Source organism: Gymnogyps californianus, chromosome 7 (assembly GCF_018139145.2).
Source record: "Gymnogyps californianus isolate 813 chromosome 7, ASM1813914v2, whole genome shotgun sequence".
NCBI lineage: Eukaryota > Metazoa > Chordata > Aves > Accipitriformes > Cathartidae > Gymnogyps > Gymnogyps californianus.
Genome location: NC_059477.1, coordinates 32,741,712 through 32,766,393, shown reverse-complemented (window position 1 = coordinate 32,766,393; position 24,682 = coordinate 32,741,712). Strand labels below are relative to the sequence as shown.

The 24,682-nt window shown below is 40.3% G+C and overlaps 1 protein-coding gene across 5 annotated transcripts in view; it reads right to left on the bottom strand.

Annotated features, from left to right (window-relative positions):
• The window catches only part of KALRN (kalirin RhoGEF kinase), a 523,968-nt gene that overhangs the window by 158,552 nt on the left and 340,734 nt on the right, over positions 1-24,682 (bottom strand). For all 5 annotated transcript variants that reach the window (XM_050900356.1, XM_050900357.1, XM_050900358.1 and 2 more), the window contains exons 16-23: positions 20,440-20,606; positions 13,927-14,046; positions 11,017-11,235; positions 7,562-7,711; positions 6,500-6,614; positions 3,724-3,839; positions 3,032-3,154; positions 320-502 (exon numbers count right to left, since the gene is read on the bottom strand). In XM_050900356.1, the coding sequence (XP_050756313.1) occupies positions 320-502; positions 3,032-3,154; positions 3,724-3,839; positions 6,500-6,614; positions 7,562-7,711; positions 11,017-11,235; positions 13,927-14,046; positions 20,440-20,606 (1,193 nt within the window). The remainder of the gene's footprint in view (positions 1-319; positions 503-3,031; positions 3,155-3,723; positions 3,840-6,499; positions 6,615-7,561; positions 7,712-11,016; positions 11,236-13,926; positions 14,047-20,439; positions 20,607-24,682) is intronic.

The window sequence follows — 24,682 nt, the reverse complement described above, 5'->3', positions numbered from 1 at the left end:
AAAATTAACACAGACTTTTATTCAAATAATGTGTTTCCCCCTCCTTCTTAGTAGCTGTATGGTCTCCTGGAGAATGGTGCAAACGTTTGTTTAGAAAGTCTTTCCGATCTTCATCTGTCTCCTCCTATCACTGATCTGCCACAAAAAAAACACTTTTTCTCTTCAGAAACAGTTCTGAGCTTGGCTAGTTAGGTTGGCTGGGTTTTAAGTGTTTCTAATGGACACATGATAACCTGCAGCATTCATAGCATAGCTTTCACTTCCCTCTCTGACTTTCAGCTTTGGTGTAAAACCCCAGCCGGACATGGACTTACAGTACCTCTGTATTGATTCCAAGGGCTTTTTCCAGGGAGTAGCGGTATTTCCCCATCCTGAGAGAGAAGTCACGGTAGCGTTTGTCAACGGTGGTGACCCACTTCCTAATTTCGGTGGCGTGTATATGTCCTTTTTCTACAAAGCTGTCAGCCAGCTGGATGAGGAGCTTCACTTTCTCCTTTGTTTGCTGCCCAAAATATGGTCCTTAGTTATGTTGCATTATTATTATTTCCTTTGCTTTTAATTTACACAGCAGTCAGAAGCAGCTCGCAATTTTTTATACATCATTAAAGAGTGCCTGTACTTCATCTTATACAGAATCAGATGCTTTAAACTTTGCCCAGTAAAACATGAAAGGAATGGCATTTTTATAAGGACACTAATGAAGCTGCAGGAGATAGAAAACGTCAAGTTTTTGAAACCACACACACACATAAGGAAAACATGTTGCAAGTTAGACATGCCTCCTTCCCATAACCAAAAACTTATTTTTTGTGAGCCTTGGAGCAGAAGACAGGATTTAAAAAAATCACACCTCATAAAATACACCAAGTTACTCTGGATCTATACCTAGGTGGTTCTGCAGACCTGTGTAGGCATGTCATTAATACATCACATATCAGTCCAGGAAGTGAGAGTGAGTCACTACTACTCTGTTTCAGAAACAAACAGAATTTAAATCCAAATTCCTGGTCTACTATAAAATCCTCCATCAGTAGGGCATTACAAACTAAAAGATGCCTGAACTCCAAAGCATACATTGAGCCCCCAAACCCTCCAGAGGTCTTTTCTATTCCACTTGGGCTCTGACTGCCCCTTAGTCACTATGGTTTTCCATGTTGAGGAACTTTGTGCAAATCTGGCACAAGTTTTAGCTTAGATTCCAAATCTATCCCAGGAACTGAAGGTGCCTGGACCCTGTGTTTGAGCCAACTCAAGTACAAAATGCTTATAAAAACTGAGATATCAACTGTACAGACTGCACTCCAGCTGTAATGCACATGTTAATCCTCAAAAGCAAAAAGGAGAATCAGTTGTATCCCCAGAGGTACTGGCAAGCTGCTTTTCAGAGATGGGGAGAACTTTCCACTCTGCCTGAAGCAAGACATGCTGTCAGCTACTTGACATTATCAGCAATCTGGCCACAAATGGACAAATGCATGTCAGACCAGAAAACACCTAGCAGATTTCAAACACAAAACTAAATTCAAGAAATTTCACCAGCAAAATAAATTAACAGCTGAATCAGAGGTCATTTTAACAAATTAATTGAGTACTTAAGCAAGGCTAGGTATGGAGAAGGAAAAATCTGACTTCCTGTTATATTTAAAGGGTGTTTCATTCCCAAAAGCTACTGGTGTTTTTGCTTTCCAAACAATTGGTTTGGCCAGAAAGTTACTGGGATCAGGAAGGCTTTCAGTTACAGCTTAATTTGAGAATAACATTAGTCTGGGAGTGACGTGCATTTACCAGATTGCACGCGGCAGTGAAAATATTCTAGGTCAGCAGCAGGAAAGTGATTTACTAGAGCCCTAGGGAGCGAGACTAGATGCATCAGTGTAAGGAACAGCTAGTAATGGTCAATAAGGACCAAGGTATAAAACTCAATCCTAGGCTAAATCAAGAGTAGACATAGTTTGGAAGCTTCAGGATGAATCGGGATTATTCTGATCAAAATTAAATTATAAACTGGAACATGATTTCAGGCGGACTGATTATGGGTGGTTAGAGGCCAGAACTACTGTTAAAGGAATGGTGTATGGGTCCTGTCTGACTAAATTAACTTCCATCCACTGTTAGTTATCTCCCATTTTCACAAACATGCAAGCTAAGCGAAAAGGAAGGGGATAAGAACACCACAAAGCCTGTGAATCAAACCCATGCAAGCATGGACAGCCTAATGAGGAATTTAAGGATTACAGGAGATCAATTTCAGGACACAGTGAAATGAAGCTACATAATACCAAAGCCATGGTCTTGCTGCAGTCTGATTTTGCAATTTAGATCCTTATCAGTGACTCTTAATACCCCTGTGGATTCACTGTCTGTGAATTACCTATGGTTTGAATTAATTTGTCTGAAGCAGATCCAATCACCATTCCTCTGTAAACCCCACCAGATTTCTCAGAATTGCTCCATATAAATTAATAGCTTCTTGGTAATACAGCTTTGTATTAAAAAGTGTTCACCCCGGAGTTTACAAACCCATTTATTTAAAGTATATTGTTGGGATCAGCAGATTATTTCTAATGAGATAAATGCTCATCTGTGATCAACCCAGCTGGAATTAATGAAACAAATTGTGATTGTAATGACAGAAGAAAGACACAGGGAATCCAGGATGACCTTGGATATATTCAGATCAATTAGTTACTCTATACCATTCTTGTATGATTGTTTGAGGATGGAATTAGGGTATGTCTCATCAGGTTGCTGTGAGCTGTGTATGCAAATGGACTTTCTCTTCCTTCTGATCAGAACAAAAATGCTCCACAATCAGTACAGACCAAGGGGGAGAAAACCTTCTTTTTGTGCCTATGTCTTGCTAAAAATGAAAGATCACGGTTCTCAAAAGACCTTTGTTTTCTGGGCTAGGAATGTCAGGAGGAAAATCCAAAAATCAAGAGAATATTATTACAGAGATTTAAGGCATTGAAACAGGATCATAAACATAAACTAAGGCAGATGGCATAATTAGATTAAAGTCACTGTTTACCTTGGCAGGTACTCTGAATTCCCCATATTCCTTCAGGAGTTCCTGAGTTTCTTCTGCTGATTCCCCTGTGGAGTTGTGAGTAGAGAGGTAATATTCGCCTGTTTCTTGGATCCAGTCTAAGGCCTGTGAATGTCAAAAACAACCAAAGGAAAACCAAAACAAACAGTCTTTGTATTTCAAGAACTAATCCTCTGACAAAAAAAAAATGTGCCAAATAAAGGACATCAAATCCATTGGGACTTAATAATGTGTATACTAAACCTTCTAGGAACACATAAAGACAATACAGTAATCAAAGCAGGTGGGAGAGGATACAAAAGGTGCTGTATGTTTCCTAGGAGAAAGAGGAGTGCAGGGAATTCTACTTATATACAGATAAATCTGCACGCAGGGAAAGCAGTTTTGTCATTCAGTAATAGCTCAATAAAACAAGTTTGCTCTTATATTTATTTTCAAACAAATGAACAAATCCAGAAATTAATCTGGCCTGGCAAAAATACTGAGTTTTGTTGTTGGGTTTTGGAATTTTCTTAAATTGTTTTAAAAATCTACATTTGCCATGTTTTCAAAAGTTACAGTTTCAAAGTACAACTTGAGATTGCAACAGGAACCCCACACAGAGGCATTACGCAGATACAGGAAATATTTACACACTGCCAGGACAGAAAGACAAAGTGGGGTTTTTACACTACCTGCTTGGCACTGCGCTCAAAGACAACGTATTGTTGGCACTGATCTAATCTCCGCTTCTTCAGGGTCCAGAAGTGAAGGACCCGGTTCTCCCTCTGCAGCAGCTCGCTCAGAATGGCTGTAGGGCAAAGGAAAATGCCTGCATGATTAGTGATTCTGTAAGTGCGTACAGAAATAAGCCATAAAAAGCTGAATTTACTCACTCTGCCTGGACCGCATTCCCAAGAGCAGAGCCCCTGAGATTGTACTTCTTAAAAACAAGCATTGATTCAAAGGGGCTGTTTTAAAAACAAGCAAACAAACAAAACCCCCCCCAAAAACCCCAACACAAAAAAAGTGCAGTTGCAGGGTTAGCAGGTAAAGGAGAAGATGCTAGAACAGAGTTTGGGATTTACCCCAGTAAATACACTGGGCTACATGATTTCTAGTCCTGTCGTTCTCTTCTGTTGCTTATTTCAGGAGTCTGGTACTGGTTGACACAGGAGAAGTTTCCCTTTTACTGCCTTGTCTGTTGCTCCGGCCACAGGCTACCCAGCACTTGGCACCAAAGCCTACTGTCCCATGCAGAGCTCTAGTCATGATTGAATCTGATTCAGACCTTAGCCCCAAGTCTCACATACCTGGTAAGGTTTCTTTTACAGCTGTGCTGCCTGGCGACCCTCTGTGTGCTCCCTGTGCAGTTACTGCTGGGCTACGATTTTGGGTTGAGGTCTGGTATTGGTCCTCTAAACTGTTTTCTGTGTGACGGGGATGTGACAGACACCCAGATTCAGGAAGAGATTGGCAGGAGACCTGCTACTCCTTGAAGTCTAGGACATAAGTGTTCTCCTTCAAAACCTGAGTGCTCAGCTAGACTGTATCAACTTGATAAAAGGGTGTGATTTAACTCTTTAAAAAGTTCACGGAGAGAGAAAGAGCAAGAAATTTACGCTGTATCACTAACATAAACCTTAGGTAAACCTGAGTTTTTCTATTTAAACTGACCTAAGTCATGTGTAGCTGGCAGCAGTGTGGCTCATCCCAGCTATGCCTGGGTGTGGAGCTCAGGTAGCTACCTCGGCAGGTAAGGCATGGCAGCCCTCCTGCCCTATCCTCAAAGCAGAGCATCCACTAGAGGGGGCTGAGGCACACGCAGCCCGGGCAGCAGCTACACTCTTTTATATTAAAACATTGAGTCTGGCTTCTCAACCACTTACAGTGACTTAGGATCATTTACAGCACCTGTTAATAACCTCGCTCACCCTAAGCCCTTCCTGAATGTACTGATATTCTTTGCTTATGTATCAACACTGGTGGCAGCAAACAGATTTGGATGCATCCCTCCCCATTTACAAGTGTGACACCGACTATGGTCAAAAAATTTGTAATACTTAAGTTAATTGCAAAACCTAGCCCAGTCCCTGCTGAGGACAACGGGAACTTTGTCTGAATGACAAAAGGAACTTGAAGCTTGTCATGGGTGCTCTAGATCAGGTCTCTGCATAAACAGTTTATGCCAAATAAAACTAATTTTGTTCTGTATTAATGACTTTGCGTTGGAAGCACAGTAAGTATCCTACTAAATGGTGCTTTTATTCTGAACTAAAGCGTCCACTTCAAAGATTTTCTGTGGATAGAGTCACCAAGTATAAAAATTACACATTTGCCTTAGAAAAAGACTAATATACAAGCTGATTTTTATATAAGTGAGTCATTTCAAACAAGCTCAGTGAGGAACACTCACAGCTTATATCAGGTGTATATTTAAGGGCTTGCTGAGTCAGAGTTTAATTAATTTTCCCATGATTTTCAACTGTAGGGAACAAAAGTCCACAACAACAACAAGCATTTGACACAGTAGCAGGGGAAAGTTGAACAAAGTCATGTTAACATTGACGAACTGGTATTGAAAGAAAGGAAGGAAAATAAGCTCTTCAGTAGCACCATTTTCATCTTCTGTGTATAACCAAAGTTCCCATCCCTCCCACATATATAATGACTGCACTGCTTTTAACCTGTATCTTTCTGCTGCTTGTAAGAAAGCCAATAATAATAACAAAAATGGTTTATTTCTGCAGAATCACTTTGCTCATTCTTATCAGTACCTTGCGGCATTGCTAGGCACAGATTAACAACAGTTTAATTAAGCAGAGGAGTGGAAGCATTTCAAACATCTCAGATGTATCATCTGATTGTAAACGGTGCTCTTTTGACCAAAGGAAAGTAACTACAGGCAGATACTTTTGCTAGTGATTGTTTGATGTGGTAGGACGTCAAACAAGATTCTAGGGACAAAAGAATAGCAGATCCATCCTAGGGACAAACAAGTTTGGGGTTCATTGTTTTCCAGTGCTCAGCAGCAACAGGATGCATCTAGACTTCGTATTTGATATGTGCTTATTTGTTTATGCATTTTTAGATATTAAGGCAAAATAGTGTCTGATTATCTCAGCTGACAACCTACATGATGGGGGATGGCACAGTGTCACTCCCATGGACTCTCCTGACAAGAGAAGCCACAGAGAGCCTGTGTTTCAAACGCCTTTCCTTTTTTCCTCCCACTACCACTTGCAACAGCAGAGTTCTGTATAAGAACTCACGCCTAGCAAGAGAAGGGATCACTTTCTGAGAGGACTCACTACCATTGCTAAAGGTGTCAGGCATATGTATCATTTTAGTGACAGCAGATGGGAAAACTTAAGGTGCCTTCTCAGCATGTTCACAAACCTTAGGATGACCACGCTGCAGAGGGGGAAGCAAACAAAACCTTCAATGCTGTCACTGCACCAGCGCACTAACCTTTCACTTGCTGTTCAGGCCCCCTTGTATGGCTTGCTACTCCAGGCATGCTGACATTGTTCCTGTGGATGTACTTGAGGAATACCTCGGCGTTCCTTCGTGCCAGTGTGCAGGCCTAAGAAAAACAGCCCCACCAAAAAGAATCAGTAAAGACGAGCAAAGAAAGCAAAGGGAACCCAAGGGAGTTCTCTGCTTATTTTGCAGGGAGAAGTTCTGTTTCATCTGGGAACATGAGAGCTTCAGCTAAGAGTCAATAAACTCAGCTAATAAACTAACAGCCTCATAAATGTATTAAAACATGAGTCATTTTGAATATAGTGGCTGATTTTATACATTAAGGCAAATTAATGACAATAATAAAACAACTGGTTGTAAAGAGCTAGTACATCACACATTTTCAATCTAACCAAAGCTAACCCATCTTTCAAGAAAAGTGCTCATTGTTTCAAAATATGTACAATCTAGAGGCATAATTTCTTAAGCCTTGCCTGCAAGCATAGTTTCATGTTGTATATCAGTTTTAGTGGAAGGTGGGAGGCTGGCTGTCAGTTGAATTGTCAGCCTGTCAGCTCCACAGTTCTTACAAAGCAGCACCTGGAAGGCAGGAGGAAATCTCTGTCTCCATCCTGGTGCTGCCCTGCGGAGACACAATTGCTTCAGTTGTTAGTAGTTCTTCAGTTATTGGCTTGGAGGACAGAATATGAAATGCTGGATGGTTTGTATAAGCCAACACCAAAATGCCGTATGATACCTGTCATGTATAATGCTCATCATGTGCAATTTAGAGAATTTGAACTTTGAACCAGCACAACAACTAACATCCTCCAAGTGCAATGAAAATACCACCTAATTAGTCCTGATGACATCTCTCTGAGATATGCATTGATGATAATGCTTATTACACCTACTATAACAGTGTGAAACTGGCCTAGGGTTTATACAGCCAGCCAGTAGCTGAACTGGAACTACACCTCAGAGCCTCCTCTCAAACTCACCAACACTGCTCTAAATTGACTGCTTAATGGGGAGTTTTCCTGATTTATTAGAGAACTAAAATGAGACCTTGAGGAAAGCCTCCTTCTGTTCCAGATGTTTGCTGATCAGAGGGATGACATGGTCTATCTCAGCCGCCGGTCCAAGTTTATCTCGACCTCCACACCAGTCTTCATCCCGTCTATATTCTTGCTCCAAACTCTCCAATACACTGCACACCTGAAACATGCCCATAGCACAACAATTCAGTTATCTACTATCATAATCAGGAGGAACATATTCAGTAAAGGTCTATGACCAGTGACATTTCAAACCTAAATGTTTTGGACTATGGGCCATGGCATGGAGGATAACTGGGTATGAAACAGGCCCTGGACAGAATGATCGAGCAGTTCTTCTTACCCATAGGGATCTCTACTGTTTGGGATACAATTCATCTGGTTTAAGGGTGATAAATCCTTCTTTTCCAGTGGATAATGGAGGGGAAGCTCAAAAGGTTGAATCAAGGCAGGGGTCAGTCTGGCCCCGGTGGATCATTCAGGAAACAATCCCTATTCCGGAAGGGTGCTTTAGATGTGTTTAAATCCCACTGAAGTCAAGGGACTTAGCACATATTTAAAGAAAAACACATGCTTAAATACTTTCCTGAAACAAAGTCTGAAGCTGGAACTAATTCTCTTCAGCTGTGTGTTAGTTGCTCCCTATCCAGCTTTTGTAAAGACTGATGGAAACCAATAGACATTAAATCAGTGTCGCAACCTAGGTGGATGCAGGTGTTCCACTGTACAGGGCTTACACACGTATCTTCTATCTTGGTAGATTAATGGAAAAGAGGTAAATAAATCAACACAGCCTGAAAATTTTGTGCGCAGTGGCCTCAGACAAGGCTGAGTCTTTTGCGTTGCAGATCCTGAGAGTACTCTCAGTGGCCTGTGCAGACACTGAAAAAACTGCAAAAGTTTTCCAGAACATTTGGAACTTTCCTCTTCTCTCCCAGAGGGCTCTTGCTATATACTCCTGTGCTGAGATTACTCAAGAACCAGTCAGTTATTGCTAGGGGTCCACCTAACCACGTTCACCCTTTTCTTGCTCACTCCTGCAACATTTATATGAACAGTTATAATTCAGAGGACCCCACATGATTAAGAGCATAGTCTGGAAGAGACTCCAGCATCACCCACCAATCCTCCCCACTACTGCAGGCCATTTTTGTATAACTCCATTCACGAACACATCGAACTCTATTTTAAAACTGGTGAGCTGAGGTGAACTGATCAACTTATCCTGCTGCCAAGCTGTTCAAGGACCTTATGCATTTGACAATCTGAAATCATCTTCTTGCTTGGATGCAAACCAGCATTCATCCTCAAACACTTATTGGAGAGCAGGTGCCCCATGTGTTATTTAGGCACAGAAAAGCATTTCCATTTTACTTCTTGAAAACTTTGGCACTATGTTGGGCTTTGGTGTCTTAAAAAATGAAAGTAGATGGACTACCTGGGATCCAAATCTTTCCAGAAAGGATGGTCCCTGCACATTCAAATATCATCTCTCTATTAAGATGATGAGATAAATTAATATAAAGAGGGCTGTCAATGAAGTCAGAGAGAAACTGGGCTATTTGAAAGCCAGGGCTCCACCACTTATATCAAGAACATAGTATGCTTGGGGAAGACAGGCATGAAAAAGTTTGGCTGGTTGTGACAGTCTCTCCACCCTTTTAGCTGCTTTTTCTAGATACTTGGAGAATTCAGGATCCAGTAAATTACTCAATCCACTGTCATCCAGTCAGGGAGCAGACCGCTAATGACCATAGATCAGTCGTGCAGCCCAAGAGAAGACGACAGACTACTTGCAGCAGTGAGTTTATGAGCGTTCAAAGACTGAATGATCTTTGCCCTAAACATTTGCTGAATAGACACAACTAATGAATGAACTGGTGGGCACTGCAGTATGCTTGACTATGACTTGGAAACAGGAAGAGAGACTGAATTGATAAATTACTGGCTATGCATATTTTGGTCAGCACATTTGACTGTCTAAAGCACTAATGAATCCCTTAATGGTTTTCATTTCTCACAATCTTCCACCAGCAGTAATTCATTTCAATCTTGAATGCATCAGGGACTGTAAATCTGTTTGAAACTCTTCACAGTGAAAGACATTCATTATAAGGAACGAATTCATCTTAAACAATCTTAAAAATGCATTAAACAATCTACAGCCTCGATGTTAAGGAAAAAATAATGTCTTTCCCTGTTGATATATTTAGTTGTGCTAAAAAACTTCTCATGTCTGGTTCTTTAATCGAGGAACTAACTGTGTGATAATAACAATAGAAAATTTAACAGAAATCACTGCTGCCTTTTGTGTAAAACCACGGGTTCCTGCAATGTCCAGGCTAACACGAACTGCCTGGCTGCAGTAAATTACATCAGGCAAGGCTATTTGAGTATCCACACTATGACACTAATTCTCACTGACTACAGTGTAAATGGCACCTGTTTGTGCAAGGGATGAATAATCCCACTGTACCACCAGCCAATTGGAATGTGGTTTGCAATTCACGGACACCTGGAATGAAGTAAAGTTACGTCAACATATAATGGTTACTGCTGTCATTATCGGTGTTGCAGATGGATTTAAGAGAAATCCCTTCGTATCTTGGCATCTTTTTCAGCATGGTGGTGTTTAACTACTAGTGAAAACACCGGCTAGTACTGCTCACAAAGTAACAAGTAATTAATTGCAAGCAGTTCTCAAGGAACAGCAGATTTATATTCCTCAAAATTAACTATGATATCACGAGAACTTGAAACAAAATGGTAGGATTTCAGAAATTCTTCCCATTGGAAAGGGGACCAAAAAAAAAAACCAAACAAACAACTTCAAGAATTGCATTGCTTCACTGAAAACTTCGAGATGAAAGTTATTGCAAACTGCTGCCCTTTTTTGTTTGTTTGGTTTTGGGTTTTTGTGTTACAATACCTGTCAAAGAAACAATTTTGACTAGTTCAAACTTCGGTTTCCATATGTGGCTTAGCATTGCTATGCAAATGGAGCAAATGTCCTTTCAGTTAATTTTGCCAATGCTGTGAGATCCCTTGCTGGCAGAAGACCCTCTGCACTCAGGGTCAGAGTAGAAAACCCACACCTACCGGCACTGCTACATCATGAAGTGCACTCACATTGGTGTTTACCAGCTGCGAGTCACCCGAGGGCTCAACGCTGTCCCTGTTCAGGTGACAGAAAGCTTTATATGCACCTCATGTGTGGATGAAGACATGCAAACATATGTAAAAAGACAAAGGGCAGCTTTTAAGGGCAAGCAGGGCTGACTGAAGCCACACTCTTCCTACTTTTGGGATTACTCAAGGAAAAGGGAGAAGAATAAGCACGGCTCTTTAGCGGTATTAGCAGAGCAGGTATTTGGAACAGTTCAACACACTGCACTGATCTTGGTGAGAGACAATCCCAGGCTGTAGCAATATGCTATGGCACAGATATGATACTGTTCAGCTCACCTGCTCAGAGGTTTTATAGAAGGCCACCGAGGCATTAACAAGTTTGAGCCTGTCCTCCATCTTCAGCATCAGCTGCTGCCAGTGCAGGGCCACCTTTTCAGCACACTCTCTGATAGCATCGGCATCATAATGCCCAGCCTGTAGCAACACTTCGGCTTTCTGCTGGACCTGCAGGGCACTCTGGTGTGTCTTCTGTAAGGAAGTGGCATGAAAGAGGGACTGTGTATGAGGGGAGGAAAGAGAGGTTGTATAGATGTGCCAGATATATGGGAGAAAGGTGAAGCGAGGTGTGAGCATGGAGATGCAAGAGAGTGAGACATTTTCAGAGTTATCTTCAGTTAACAGTTACTTTCTGCAAAGCATTTTAGTTTCAATTATTCACATACATTTACAACATGTTATTAAAGCTTCGGACAAGCAAGCACTGGCTAAGATGGGTTAGCTCCATGGATCAGCTACTGCCCCTTGGGCAACAACCCGGGGTGGGGTTCCCAGTGGATCCCTTTTGACAACCCCAATGCAGGCAGCTGTTGTGCTGAGCTCCCACCCAGCCTGTACTCAGTCCTGACTGCATCCCACACAATCTGCAGATACAAAAGCAAACACCAAAGAGTTGGCAAACTATGGGCCTAATCACCCTAATTTGACTCTTGCCAGGCAGTTTGCTGGAATCAGCAGCTTTACTTATGTGTGTAATTCTCCTGTCTGCAGGATACAAAACATCAACCCCAGAAAATACGAAGATTCCTTACTAAATGGCATGAACTATATCACAAATATCAGCCCCTACAAGACATATTTCTGAAAGTCAGTTCACTCATATTGGAGCTACACTATGCTACCTTTAAGGGCAGAGCTGGGGGGAGTCAAGCCATTTTCTCCACTGTTCCCCAATTTACTCAGTAGCCACTTTACAGGCAGGACTGAATTATCTGCCCCATTCCCTAGCCTACACCAGCTCCTCTCAGAGTAACCAGGTGGTGGCTACACCTTCCTCTGTGGGTTGCCGAGAGGAAAATAGCCCCCAGCCCTTCACAGCCTCCTGAGTAACTGTGTTCAGGCATGGTTTAGTCCAATATTTGATTTTAATCTTCTGAACAGAAGCCTTAAAATCTCCCAAAGACCCCTCTGTTCTGCATCCCATTTGTAACTGCTGCTGAGAAATTCTCATGTGATACTTTTATGATCTAATCCTTGAACCTGGAAAGAAGCTTGAAATCATCTGGTAATACACTGATGAATAATGCAATGTAGAGAAAGCTATTAGCAAAAAAAGGATTAATACTTGGCAGAAACATTTAGGAAGATGTTCAAGAACAACTGGTTAAATTTAATATCCAGCTGCTTTACTGATGTTAGAACTGTAATACTTGTTTTAAATAGACTTTAAAGGATTTCAACTGAAAATCAATTCCACATCTAGAATGACTTTAGAGAACAGTCTGCCCTGTGTGCTTTGCTGATCTCTTCCCCACATTGAGCTTTAAACACTTTAAACATTTAATCTAGTGTTCTCTCCCTTTGAAAATTTATTTTCCCCTTATTGTGGCATAACCTTCTTCTCCCTCTGTGATTTGTATTTAGTACCAAATACAAGCACTTGCCCAATGGCAGCAAGCTGCCATAACACAGCCAGTGGGTGTCTTGTTCCCCACTGCTGTCTGGTGATGGCTGCCAAGACGTGGTCAGCACAGCTTGGTACCAGCCAGCTCATACAGAATTGATAGAAAACTTCTTCCTTTTCCCTTAGGAGTTGCAACAGCTGCTCCTTCCTTAGTGTGAGTGGAGCTGGATCAAAAGAGGTCATTAGCTGAGATTTAAACTCTATACTTACTAGCAACACTATAACGTATATTGACTTATTTAAAGTTTACCAGAAGACATAAAGACACTTCTCTCCCCCTAAATCAGGCATCTCTTCAAATCTCCATTATGCAAATATTATTTTCATAGTTTAAAGTTTGGTTTAGTTTTGGTTATTTTGAAGTATATATAAACCACAGAAAGGGATTTTCCAACTTGTTCTTTGCTCTGTAAAAAGCTAACAATTAACATAACCTGGGAAGCATATACACCTTGTTAAGCAGGAACAGGAGAAAGCAATGGACCCCCTTTCTAGCAACCAGAGCAAGCACACCCTGTGAGTGTAGGGTTTGTTCATAATGACAAAGATATATAAAGTACTGAGCCTAACTATGAGTCTTGTAGTGCCCTACTCAGGGGAGTCCATAGCCTTCCACTACCTTCTCATTCAAAGGAAAGCAGCTCAGAGGAGGTACTATTCCTCCTGCCATGTCCTGGCCCCATGAGTGAGGCAAATGAGTTGGCTCACAATTAGTTTTCAAGAGCCAGGTCAAAGATGTGTTACTCCAGAGCAGGGGCAAAAGCTCAGTTTAGCAGGCAATTCTTAAAAATCACCCCTCTGGCCTCTTCAAAGTTTTTTGAGAATGTGGGTTTGAATGAGTGTCTCTTCTGCTCTCCACAAAAGGAGAGTTGAATGAAACAAAGATTTCATGTGAGAGCATTATCCAGTAACAAAAATATTCATAACTGAATGCTGTGAAATGATCTGCAAATCATGGACGTGGGACTTCACAAACTTTTCCCATTTTCAGATCACTTTGGAATTTTAATCTCCTTATTTTTTTACCAAAGAAGTTATCAGGACATGCGTGAGTGTCATTTTCATGAATGGAAAAGCTGATAACTGACAGCAGAAGAATTAGTTGCAGATGATAAGTAATTTATTTCACTATTAAACCCTGGCTGCATTGAGTTTAATGATAAGTTGATTTTGTAAAGTTTTTATTCCTCCCTTCTTTCAAGTAAGCAACGACTGATGCCCAAGAGATAACCTTTTGTATGATGTTCACCTGGAAAGGACAAACAAAGTTAACTTATTTGTGTTACCTCTATGGCCAGCTGAAACTGCTCATGCTCTCGCTGGAGCTGCTCAGCTTCAGAGAGGGAGCTTGCATTGACAAGGCTTGCATTCAGCATTGATTCACCATTCCTGATCCAGCCAAGCACCTGTAAAGAAAAGATGTCCTTATGGACAGGTTGCTTCAGTACAAAGGTTTATGTAGTCACCGATCAGAAAATGTTTCAGCCTGGCTAACAAAAAGGTACTTTGCCCAGTGTGGTCTCAGGCTGAACCAGTGAGTAGAAAGAAATCCTAGGATAAGGCCTTAATGACATAAATTTTTAGAGGGCAAAGATCTTATTGAAGAAGTTATTGCTTGAAGAATTAACCCCCCAAAGTATTTACATGGATATTCGAATAGCAAAGAGCTTTCATTTCCAAGGTTTGATAAGAAAAATGAACGTTCCCCTATGCAAATACCCCAGGGCAAAACCACAAGGTATAATGAGGGAGATTTGAAATTAAACATAAAGATGTCTCTCTCTTTCGAATTTCCAACTGGAATCATGGACCTTGCAACTCCTTTCTGCTCCACTTGCCTGTGTTTCTTTCACATAAAAGTCAGAGTTTAGGGGTGAAGAGGGACAAGACACAGTTGGTTTCATCTGCCATGGAGTTAAGATGCAGTTGGAGTTTCCACCTGCGTGCAGAGCTAGGAAGAAATCCCAGGTTGTGCATTTTATATTTAGTCAAGAGGTTTTACTTCAGGGATTTTCAGATTATTTGTAGACATGCAACTCATGTGGTAATGACTGCAGAATCAAATCCTAAATATACATAATTAATCTATCAAACCTGTATTTATTCATTTAAGCAGCAACATTTTCTGCTCTTTTAAGACACGAGTTTGGAAAATTAGCACCCAGAACATGTGCAAGTTCTTTGCTGTGTTGTCTCAAAGCCTATTTTCTACCTGTGTGGGTGTCAAATTATTCCAATAAAGCCAGAAATTTGCTGAATTCAATTCACAGATGCATAGGAAATCCTGACTGCCCAATCACTGCCCTAAACTTAGCTCATAATTTACAAAGCTCCAAAATTGACTTTGCTGCAATATTCTACATAGTAATTTCCCTTTTGTGCCATCATTTTCACCAAGTGATCCATTAAACTGCCTGAAAGAAACAGGGATTTTCTGTTTTGGTTTTTATCCCTACATTATGTATCACCCTAGTTATAGCCATTCAGTTCCCTGTAGGGCAGGAAAATGAATTTTCCCTAGGACAAAGAAAGGGGAGCTATCTACACATGTAGCTGACCCTGATTTGTAGAAAATTACATTCTGCTCAGTACAACAGTGTGGAAGATTTCATTTGTCAGCTTTCTCTCTTTCATCAGCAGGTGTTATTGTTCCTGTGGGAAATGTAACAAAGATTTAAAGGAAAGGAAATCAGGTTATCATATGGCAATCTTTGTGGCTGGCATTTTCTATAACCCATCAGACAAGAAAGCTACATTTTTACTGACTACATGGTACCAAAAGCTGAAGTTAACCAAAGGATCACTGTATCTGGAAAAGACTTGAAGTGAGGACATCATAAAGCAAGACATGCTTTCACATTTTATATACTGTGATACATCCTGGCTTGGGCCATTTAGAGTGTAGAAAATACCGAGTATGTATGCTAAAAACCTGCAGCTTTTTTTTTTTTTTTTTTTTTTTGAAACAATACAATCAGGGTGTGACAGGGTCCTCTTGGGAACAGCTTTCATTTGAGCTGAAATTGTCAAAACCTGCCACAGAGGTTTTGACACATATTTCATACGAATATCTGAGCCTCTAAATAGTAAAAAAATCACTGGAAACCTCAGTCTTAAAGCAACTTGATTAATGAAAAGCTAATAGGCAACAAGATTGAGGAAGGGGGAAGAGGGACCATACAACTGAAATCAGCCAGGTTTCCTCTAGTGTTAATGATACATGTGCATTCCTCTGTACAACTGTCTTGTTCACTCAAAAATATTCAGGGTGAAGTAGTTCAGGTCAGGCTCTGATGTACTACATCTTGTCAGCAATGCTTACAGCACTCTTCTTGACCAAGGCTGCTGCCACCCCCGAGTTGTGCCCCTCCCTCCTTCCCCCAGAGTGTGGGTTCAGATGCTCACTGTGGGACTCCTACACTCCCCCTTCCAGGCCCACTGAGCACTAGCAAATTTTGCTTGGAAGAACTTAAATAATGACCCCATTCCACTTCCAAAGTCTAACACTTAAATATCAGGGCCCCATCTTGGATTGCATCAGCTTTTTCCATAGTAATGTTTTTCTCTCGTTTTTTTCCCCTCCTCTTCTTGTGTGTGTCATTTACACACAGTAAGAAAAAATTTCAGTTGCATACCCAAAGTTTCTTAAGTCTAAGTGCAAAAACCAGTCACCTGCAGACTCTCTCACTGTGTCACTGGTTTGGAACTAGACTGTGAAATGGTTGGAAGAGAGCATTTACACATTTGATCTGGTTTACAAGACCTGCTAACAAAGTGACTCCTACTTATATGGTGCTTAATACCTTTTCATTAAAATATGTATAGAAGCTGCTAATACAGCACCAAGATACTTCTCCGATCATTTCCTGTATTAGTAGATTCACCATTATCTGGCAATGTGTAGACAGGCCAACAGCAAAAGATGGCTTTAAACAGACATTTGCTACAAATTACAGATTTTATCAACTTTGTAGAAGCAGTGATTAAATAATTCTGGAATTAAATAAATCTCCAAAGACTCTATTAAAAAGCCTAACCATTTTTTTTATAATGGAGAAGCAGAAACACACTGACAGCGTCTTAGATAAAAGCCACTTGCCACTGGAGAACAATTTCACTGCAAGGCACGGGTTTTCTAACACAGCAGCCACCACAGTTCTGAAACAACTCCCACCTTTGACTCCAATTTGCTTAAAACAGGCTACACTTCTGTATATGGCTCCTCTGTAATTAAATAATAGTACCAAATTCTTCTAAAATTCATACCCTGAAACTCTGCCATCTTCACTGAGCACAGAATCAGACGCTACAGGAAAAATAAAAAGCGAGGCACCCCTTGTACAGCCTTCCTTAAGAAATGAGAGCTCTGCGTCACGTAGTGTTTCTGTCTGCTAGTTTAGTTTAGTCAGAATGCCTGCCTTGATGTTTCTAAAAAAGACTTAAGGCCTTGCTAATGATACCCGTCAAGTTATGTTGGAAAAGCTTTTTAAGTTTAAAAAGCAAAATAATGTAAGTTAATCTTTTACATCTCTGAAACCTTGGCAGCTTCTTTGAGAGGCTCTTACTACCACAGACACAATCACCAGCAAGGATACCTTCTGGTAATTTTAGCCACGTTCAAAACTGCATCAGGTTTCCAGGAGCTCTGTGACATCAGATTGGGAAAAAACCAAATATATTCAGTGTCTCTCAAATGACTACTTCCCATGATCCTTTGGGCATATTCATCTGGAAGCAAATCTAATGCCAAACAGAAAAAGTGGATGGATAACAGGCACATGAAAAGAATAAATACACTTCAAAACAACCTGAAAAGTAAGTGTAGTGGGACACCGTGAGGGTATCTGGGAGTAAATTAGGTCAAGTTCAACACTTATCAAAAAAAGAAATAAAACATACGAAGACAAAATAATGGGCTAGGGAAGCCAAACAGCTGCAAACACAGCATTAGAGTGTTTGTTTTTTAAATTGATCTCCACAACTGTATTCTGCTGTTACTTTTGTGTAAGCAATCCAAGCTCTGTAGTTTTTGTGAGAAATGAGTGGGATCCAAATGAGGGGAAATCGGTCCTGGGCAGGATCTTTCTTAATAACAAAGAGTTTGTCAATCACTGATCTATACTATTTCCACTCTAAAGCAGTTCACAGAACATCTCATTTGGAATTGTTCCGCTTTAATGGCCCCAAACTTCGATTCATTGTCTTGGCATTCGAACCCTTGGTGCGCATGATATAAAGCAGAAATCCCTGGTAAATGAGACTTAAATATATGGAGACAGTTAAAAGACTTTGTATTTCCATGAGCCATTATATCAAAATGCAAACACATGTACACGTAGCAGCCTTGACCAATTTTACTATGTCAGCAGAACTTAACCACAGCTACAGTAGGTGTCTTGCGGCAACCACATCTCAACTGATTCACAACAGTGAGAGCAATTTGGTAATGAGATCATCCGTCGTCTCAGATGCACCAAAATGAAAGTGAAGGAAATCTGGACCAGACTGGAGATGAACTACAAGCCAAAATCAATATATTTCCCAATTTCACTAAATGGTTTGGAATATGACTCATCTACAGGAAACCAAATAGATAGGGCACAGATATATTTTAACTTTCTAAGGGAAACTGTAGCTGTGGTAATTTATAGGTTAATAAGCAAAGGAGTCCTTAGTATTCAGCTGAACAAATAAAATGATTCTTCACTACTGGTTTGCTGAAAGGTCACATAGTAATGAAGACCCTGATGGTCCCAAGCTCCGTTAAGGAAATACTAATTCAAGGCAGCTGTCCTCCTCTCACAGTAAGTATTAGATAGTTCAGTCCTAAAACCATTTCCTTTGGTTAGATTTTGGTTTGTAAAATAGTTAAGGTCCAGCAGATACTTGATAATGAGGCAAGTAGCAGAGAGTGCTGCACTGCCACTGTATGGCTCCAGGAGCAGCTACAGGGCTGACCGAGTGGCACTTCACCCTCGTCAAGCGGGCTAGTGAGACTTGGTCGGATAGCGATAACCTGCATTTTTAGCATTTCTGCTACACATATTACTCCTCTCTATTCTCTATCATAAGTTAAAATGCTCTACTTCATCATAAATCTACTGCACGAAACTCCAAGCTTTGCTAAGTTTTGTGTAAAAAAACTTTGGGAACCTATGGAAAAAAGGATATACTTCATAATCACATTAAGGTGGTGATTATGAATAGCACAGAGTCTTTTTTTTTTTCCTTTCTCAGAAGAAAGCCAAAGCACTCTATATTGCTCTGGAGCTTCATGAGGAGTTGGCCTTCAATTATCACAAATGCAAAATGACTACATTTTCAAAATAAAAATTTAGGAGAGTTCTGTGCTACTTTCATTTAGGGTTGCAAAATATTCATATCAAAGTGGACTTCGAAAGAAAATGTATGCACTGGTGTTGGTACTGCCAGCTTCTAGCTTGAGAGTTGTCTAAGAATGAAGGATTTTTTGCCAGCAATGATAAAACAATTCAGATAAAGCATCGCTCAAATATTCACTTTTGAAGAAAGAATAACTATGATCATGTGTACTGAGCACTCAGTATACTTTTTTTTTTTTTGGTAAACAAAGAAGCAAAGCTTTTTCATGAACACCTTGTAGTATTTGGAACTCCCCGCCCCCATCCCCCCCGATTTGTACTGGTAAAATGGAAACCTGAATATTCCAGGTGTCTGGAAAAATGTTCCTGATTTTCCTAATGAAACCAAGACCATTCCATTGAAATCCAGACATACACTGAAGTGTGAAGCTACCTATGGATTAGGAAGCAGGAAGTGTAGCATTATCCTGTGCAGCAAAGGAAAACAAAGAAATGTGAGGCATCCAAATTAAATATCAGGAGAAATCTAGGGAGGCAGAACACGACTGCCTATGCTAGGATGAAATCTGGAAGAAAGGCAATGTAACAATACTAAGATGGCTAAACAAGTCCTAGGACCTAGAGACCGCAGACAGAATTTTTTATCTCACCCAGAAGATGTTAAAGATTCCTGCAGGTCACAGATGTATAGCAATAAATGAAAATGTGAAACTACTGTAATGTCATACTTAGACCTCACAGCTTAGTTATCCTTTGCTTTGGGCCAATTCTCCACAACAGCTTAAGTCTGGATCCCAAATCAAATCATTATATTCCCAGAACACATGGAGTTTGAGGCAGCTTCTCCAGTTGAGAAGTTACGGGGTGTCGTGGTTTGACCCCAGCCAGCAACTAAGCAGCACACAGCCACGTACCCCTCCCCCTTCCAGTGGGATGGGGAGGGGGATCGGGGAAAAAAAAAAATTAAAAACTTGTGGGTTGAGATAAGAACAGTTTAATAACTAAAGTAAAATAAAATATAATACTAACTAATAACAATAAAAATATAATAAGGATAATAATTGTAATTAAAAGGAATATAACAAAAAAAGAGAAATAAAACCCAAGAAAAGACAAGTGATGCACAATGCAATTGCTCACCACACGCTGACCGATGCCCGAGCAGTGATCCGCCCCTTCCAGCCAACTCCCCCCAGTTTATACACTGCACAGTTCTGCACAGACTTCCCATAACTATTCATGAACCCAAATATATGCACACTAGAGAGAACAGAACCCTTCGTTATTTGTAAAGGGTCATGCTGCAATCTGTCAGCAAATCAAATAGTGTTAAGGAAAGCGGGATTAAGATTGTCCACCTAAAGGTATGTGACTTGGCAGAAGCTGGTTTAGCAGTTTGCATGTATGTAATGGCTGAAAACCCATTTAAGACCCTTATGTGTGGTTAAAAACTCTCACCTGCTTAACTTCAGCCTGTAGGTGCCGGAGCTGTAGGCACTGCTCTAACCTCTTGTGAGTTTGGTCAGCATTAAGCTCCAGCTCATGCTGTTTCTCATGAAGGAATTCCAGCAGTTCTTGAACCTGTGTCGCAAGATCAATGTCTTTTTCACAGATCAGCTCAATGCCTGCAACATGCAGAGAGAGAGATCATTGAACTTATTTGAAATTTCAGTTGTTGCACAAATGTAAGCTTCAAATTTTTTTTGCCACCTAACACATTCATTTGCAACTCTCTGAGTAATTCTTTCTCACTAAACTCTCTCACATGTCATATTTGGCTTTCCCAGTTTGCCATTCTGCACCACTACATTTTTCTACAAAGTAGTGTTTCTCTGGTGATCATTGCTCATCTCACCCATCAGCATCTGGCTAGCAGGACGTGATTTAACCACAGCCTTGCTCAAAAACTTGCATGAACATCAAATTAAAAAAAAGACAGGAAAAAACCTCCCTTTCTTATGGTAATTCATTAACTTATACTTTAGTTATGCATGTCGAAAAGAACTTGGAAGAGAAAAAAGATGAGGAATAAAATAGAAAAGTGAAATACAGGAAGTAAACTCTAGTCGCCAGATCTACAGTAGTGCTGCAAGTGCATGGAACTCCACAATGCAAACTTTTTTCCATCTGGGCACTTTAGACGATCATTAACAACAACTTAGTTTAAACCAACCTATAGTTCATTCAGAACTATTCCACAGACTGACTTTCATCCGGTCCTCACATACCAGAGGGAAAAGGTGGCTTAGTACCACATTCCCCATTCCCTGCATCCTGCATGAATTTGATAAACCCCTGAATGACCTGGTCTGTTTTCATAGCTGACCCTGACTTGATCAGGAGGTTGAAATGGAGACCTCCTGAGTCCCTTCCTACCTCCTGCATTTTCTTATGACCCTACGAGCCTTGTGTGTAGTGGTTACATGAAATACCATGCAGAACTTCACATCTTCCTTCTTTATTACACTGGTGTGATAGCATTGCTGGGTACGTTACCAGTGTAATTGTGAAAGTTCAGCCTGGAGGAAGTATGATGTCATCCCATGTTACTGTAATCCCTGTGATTATAAACTAACAAAGACCTGACTCTTCTCTTATTGAGGTCTACTGGAATTTTGCCATTGGCGTTAATACAGGGAGGATCAGGAACCTAATAAAAATAATTAGATTGTAGTAATGCTGAGAAAACACTATACTTTTCTCCAAAGCCATTTGATTTCATGGAATAATAGGACATTAAAAAAGAAATGTGTTAATTAGAAGCTGCTGTACAAAAGGCTTGGACAGTATTTTTAAAACCCATTTAGAAAGATGTCTTTTCTTCCTCCTTTATCCTCCTCATAGAGTTATGACTTTCATTCTCTCCCACAGCGGTATCTACAGAGGACAGTACACAAAATAAATATGACCTTATGATTGACTCTATCCCCTTTTTCCTGGTTTCTGGTTTTATCAGAAAAAGCACATGGCAATACAAGTGATTGCCTTATTCCCTTTCGCAGCCAAAGCAAAACAGTTTCTTCATTACCAAATAAAGTGGAATGGCCCCTGGCTTCCCATTTAGAACTGGAAATTTAATATATGTTTCTATTCTTGGGAGTGAAGTTCCTTTCAATTGCCAGACACCAGGCATTGTTGCTACAATTAGCTTACATATGGTTCTGTATCCTCAGGACATGATGGCTTTTTGTATGCTTGACTTCACCACACCTATTCGATATTAAATGCACAGTTTTCCTTCATGCACACTCAGCTGGTATGGTTTTGATTGTGCTAACTCATCAGCAGCAACCAGTGAACTGCCTAGGATGCTATCCAAGGGCAGCCTGTGCTCTCCATGATGAATGATCTGCCCTTTCTTGCTTGTCATATGTCACGCAGATTTATTCTACAGTGCCAGCGCATGCGGTGAGAGCACTTATTCTTCTCAAAGATTGGTTTGCAAAATAGAAAGCTTTGTTTTCAGCATAATTTCATACTTATTATCTTTACATTGTGTTTTGATAGATAGAAAAGCACAGCTGATCTTCTGATAAACCAAACTCGGTTGCCATTTTCTTCTAATGTCTCAACTAGTGCAGCAGATATCAAGTGAAGGATAATGAATTGAAAATGTTTTTAAAAAAAAATTACAGAAAAGAGTACCAAGTCACACTAACAGGCATCCTACAAAACATACATTAGTTACACCTGTGCTATTTGCAATATGAGATACTATTCAGTGTAAGAAAGGAGTATTGCTTTTTGACCTGTACAAAGCTGTTTTGAAATTGCTTTGAACCTGTTCTTAGGCTGAACTATTAAAAGCCTGTGACAGGAAAGTTTACTATCCTCTTCCTTGCAATATAATCTGTAGTTATAACTAACTATAAATGACATCACAAACAAAATGAAATAGATTTGCATTTCCCTTTTAAGTAATGCAATGCTAGGAGAAGACGCGAGATGTTATCTTGACAACCAGGAAACAAAAGGGCTTTGAATTTTCCACATAACAGGTAGGGACTGTATAAATTTCCCGAACATCAGCTTTGCAGTGTATTTCAGGCTTGACTTAGACAAATTGCTTCTAAGGTATAAAAAGGTAGCGCTGTAAACCATGAGCGACTCCTAACTGTGGTGCTCATTATGACAATGATGCTGACGATGCAAATGGACTTTAATAATCAAATAAATTTGTGCAATCAATTAATCAGCTATTAGAGTGTAACTACTTTTAGTACCTAGAAGCAGAATGACTAAGGTGCATATGCTAATGAATTGCATGAATGCGTCATCACTGCAGCTCAGGTTGAGGTGTTAAATCACTGCTGAATTATGATCCTAAACTTTCCATAGGAAATGGATTTCTCAAAAATGTCCAAGCTACCACTTTTGGAAACACCAGACCCCTTCAACATATCAAGTTAGACACCCAAAAATCAATATCCATTTTTGAGAATATTTGCCCACGTATTTAGGTTTGCTATCAGCAGCAGAGCTACAATCAAACTGGAAAAATAGAAGATAGGTTCAGTGAAATAAGAAGTGCTGGCTCATTAAAAAGCCCAGTTTTCTTGAGAATACTGTTATAATATTCTCTAAATGCAAATATGTTTCCTGAAGGATACAGATTTTGGTGAGACATGAAGACAATTTGAAAGTACTGCAAAATTTCAGAAAACACGACCTGACTTCCAGATCTTACATATCCCCTAATAAAAACAAACATTTCTTTGAAGAATAATTATTCTGATGGTGAAAACAGGCTAATCCAAAGCAGGGTCACCCACATGTGCTGGAGTAGTGGAAGGAATCACAGGAACATAACTCTGAGTTGTGTGGAACTTTGGAAATACTGGACTTGCATAGATGCCTCGCATGCACGGGTGCCCTGAATATCTGCACAGAGTCTGATATGGTGCATCACAGGACCACTGGATTTATTGTACCAACATGACAATGTTCATGGGGATTTCCAGACACTCTGCAGCCTGGTAGGAATCACCGCTCCAAATCTGCATCGGATGTGCAAAAATCATGGGCGAATTTCTAAAACCTTCTTTTTCTACCTGCACAAGATTTCCAAGTGAAAACGGCATCATATGTGGAAAAACCTGGACGTAATTTTATCTGACAGACTTACTAGCTTAAAGATCTCCAAGCCAAATGCCAGAGTGATCAAAATTGAATCAGTTTCCTGTGTGACATGATAAAAAGAATAAAGCTCAAAGAGAATTATAGGGAAGGGAAGAAACCTGGTCAGTTAAGAGTGGCTGGTTAGGTAGAATGTCCCTGAAAAATCACACTTTTTCTGGCTTTATCTTTTATGGCTACAGCTGAGTTTTGATTGTAGCAGTGGTGACACTGTACAATAGGAAGCAGCAATAGCAGCTGATTTCCCAGAACCCCTGCAAGTTTGCAGCTCTGGCAGTAAGAACAATCATCCCTTAATTTATGCACTGAATGACTATGATACAGGATTCAGGAAGAGGGAGTAAAATTAAATGAATTTTTTATGAAGTATAACTGCCCTTCATTGAAATAAGAAACAGTAGGCTCCCAAGAGCAATCTCTCTCCCTTATTTTGCCATTCTCCCAGCATTTAGCATTCCATGCATGGCAGACATGACCATTACCTTTGATTAACTACAGTTACTTTACATCCCCATGAGGCTTCTGCTTCCTTGCCTTTGGGAGCAATGGATTTTTATTAGGTAGG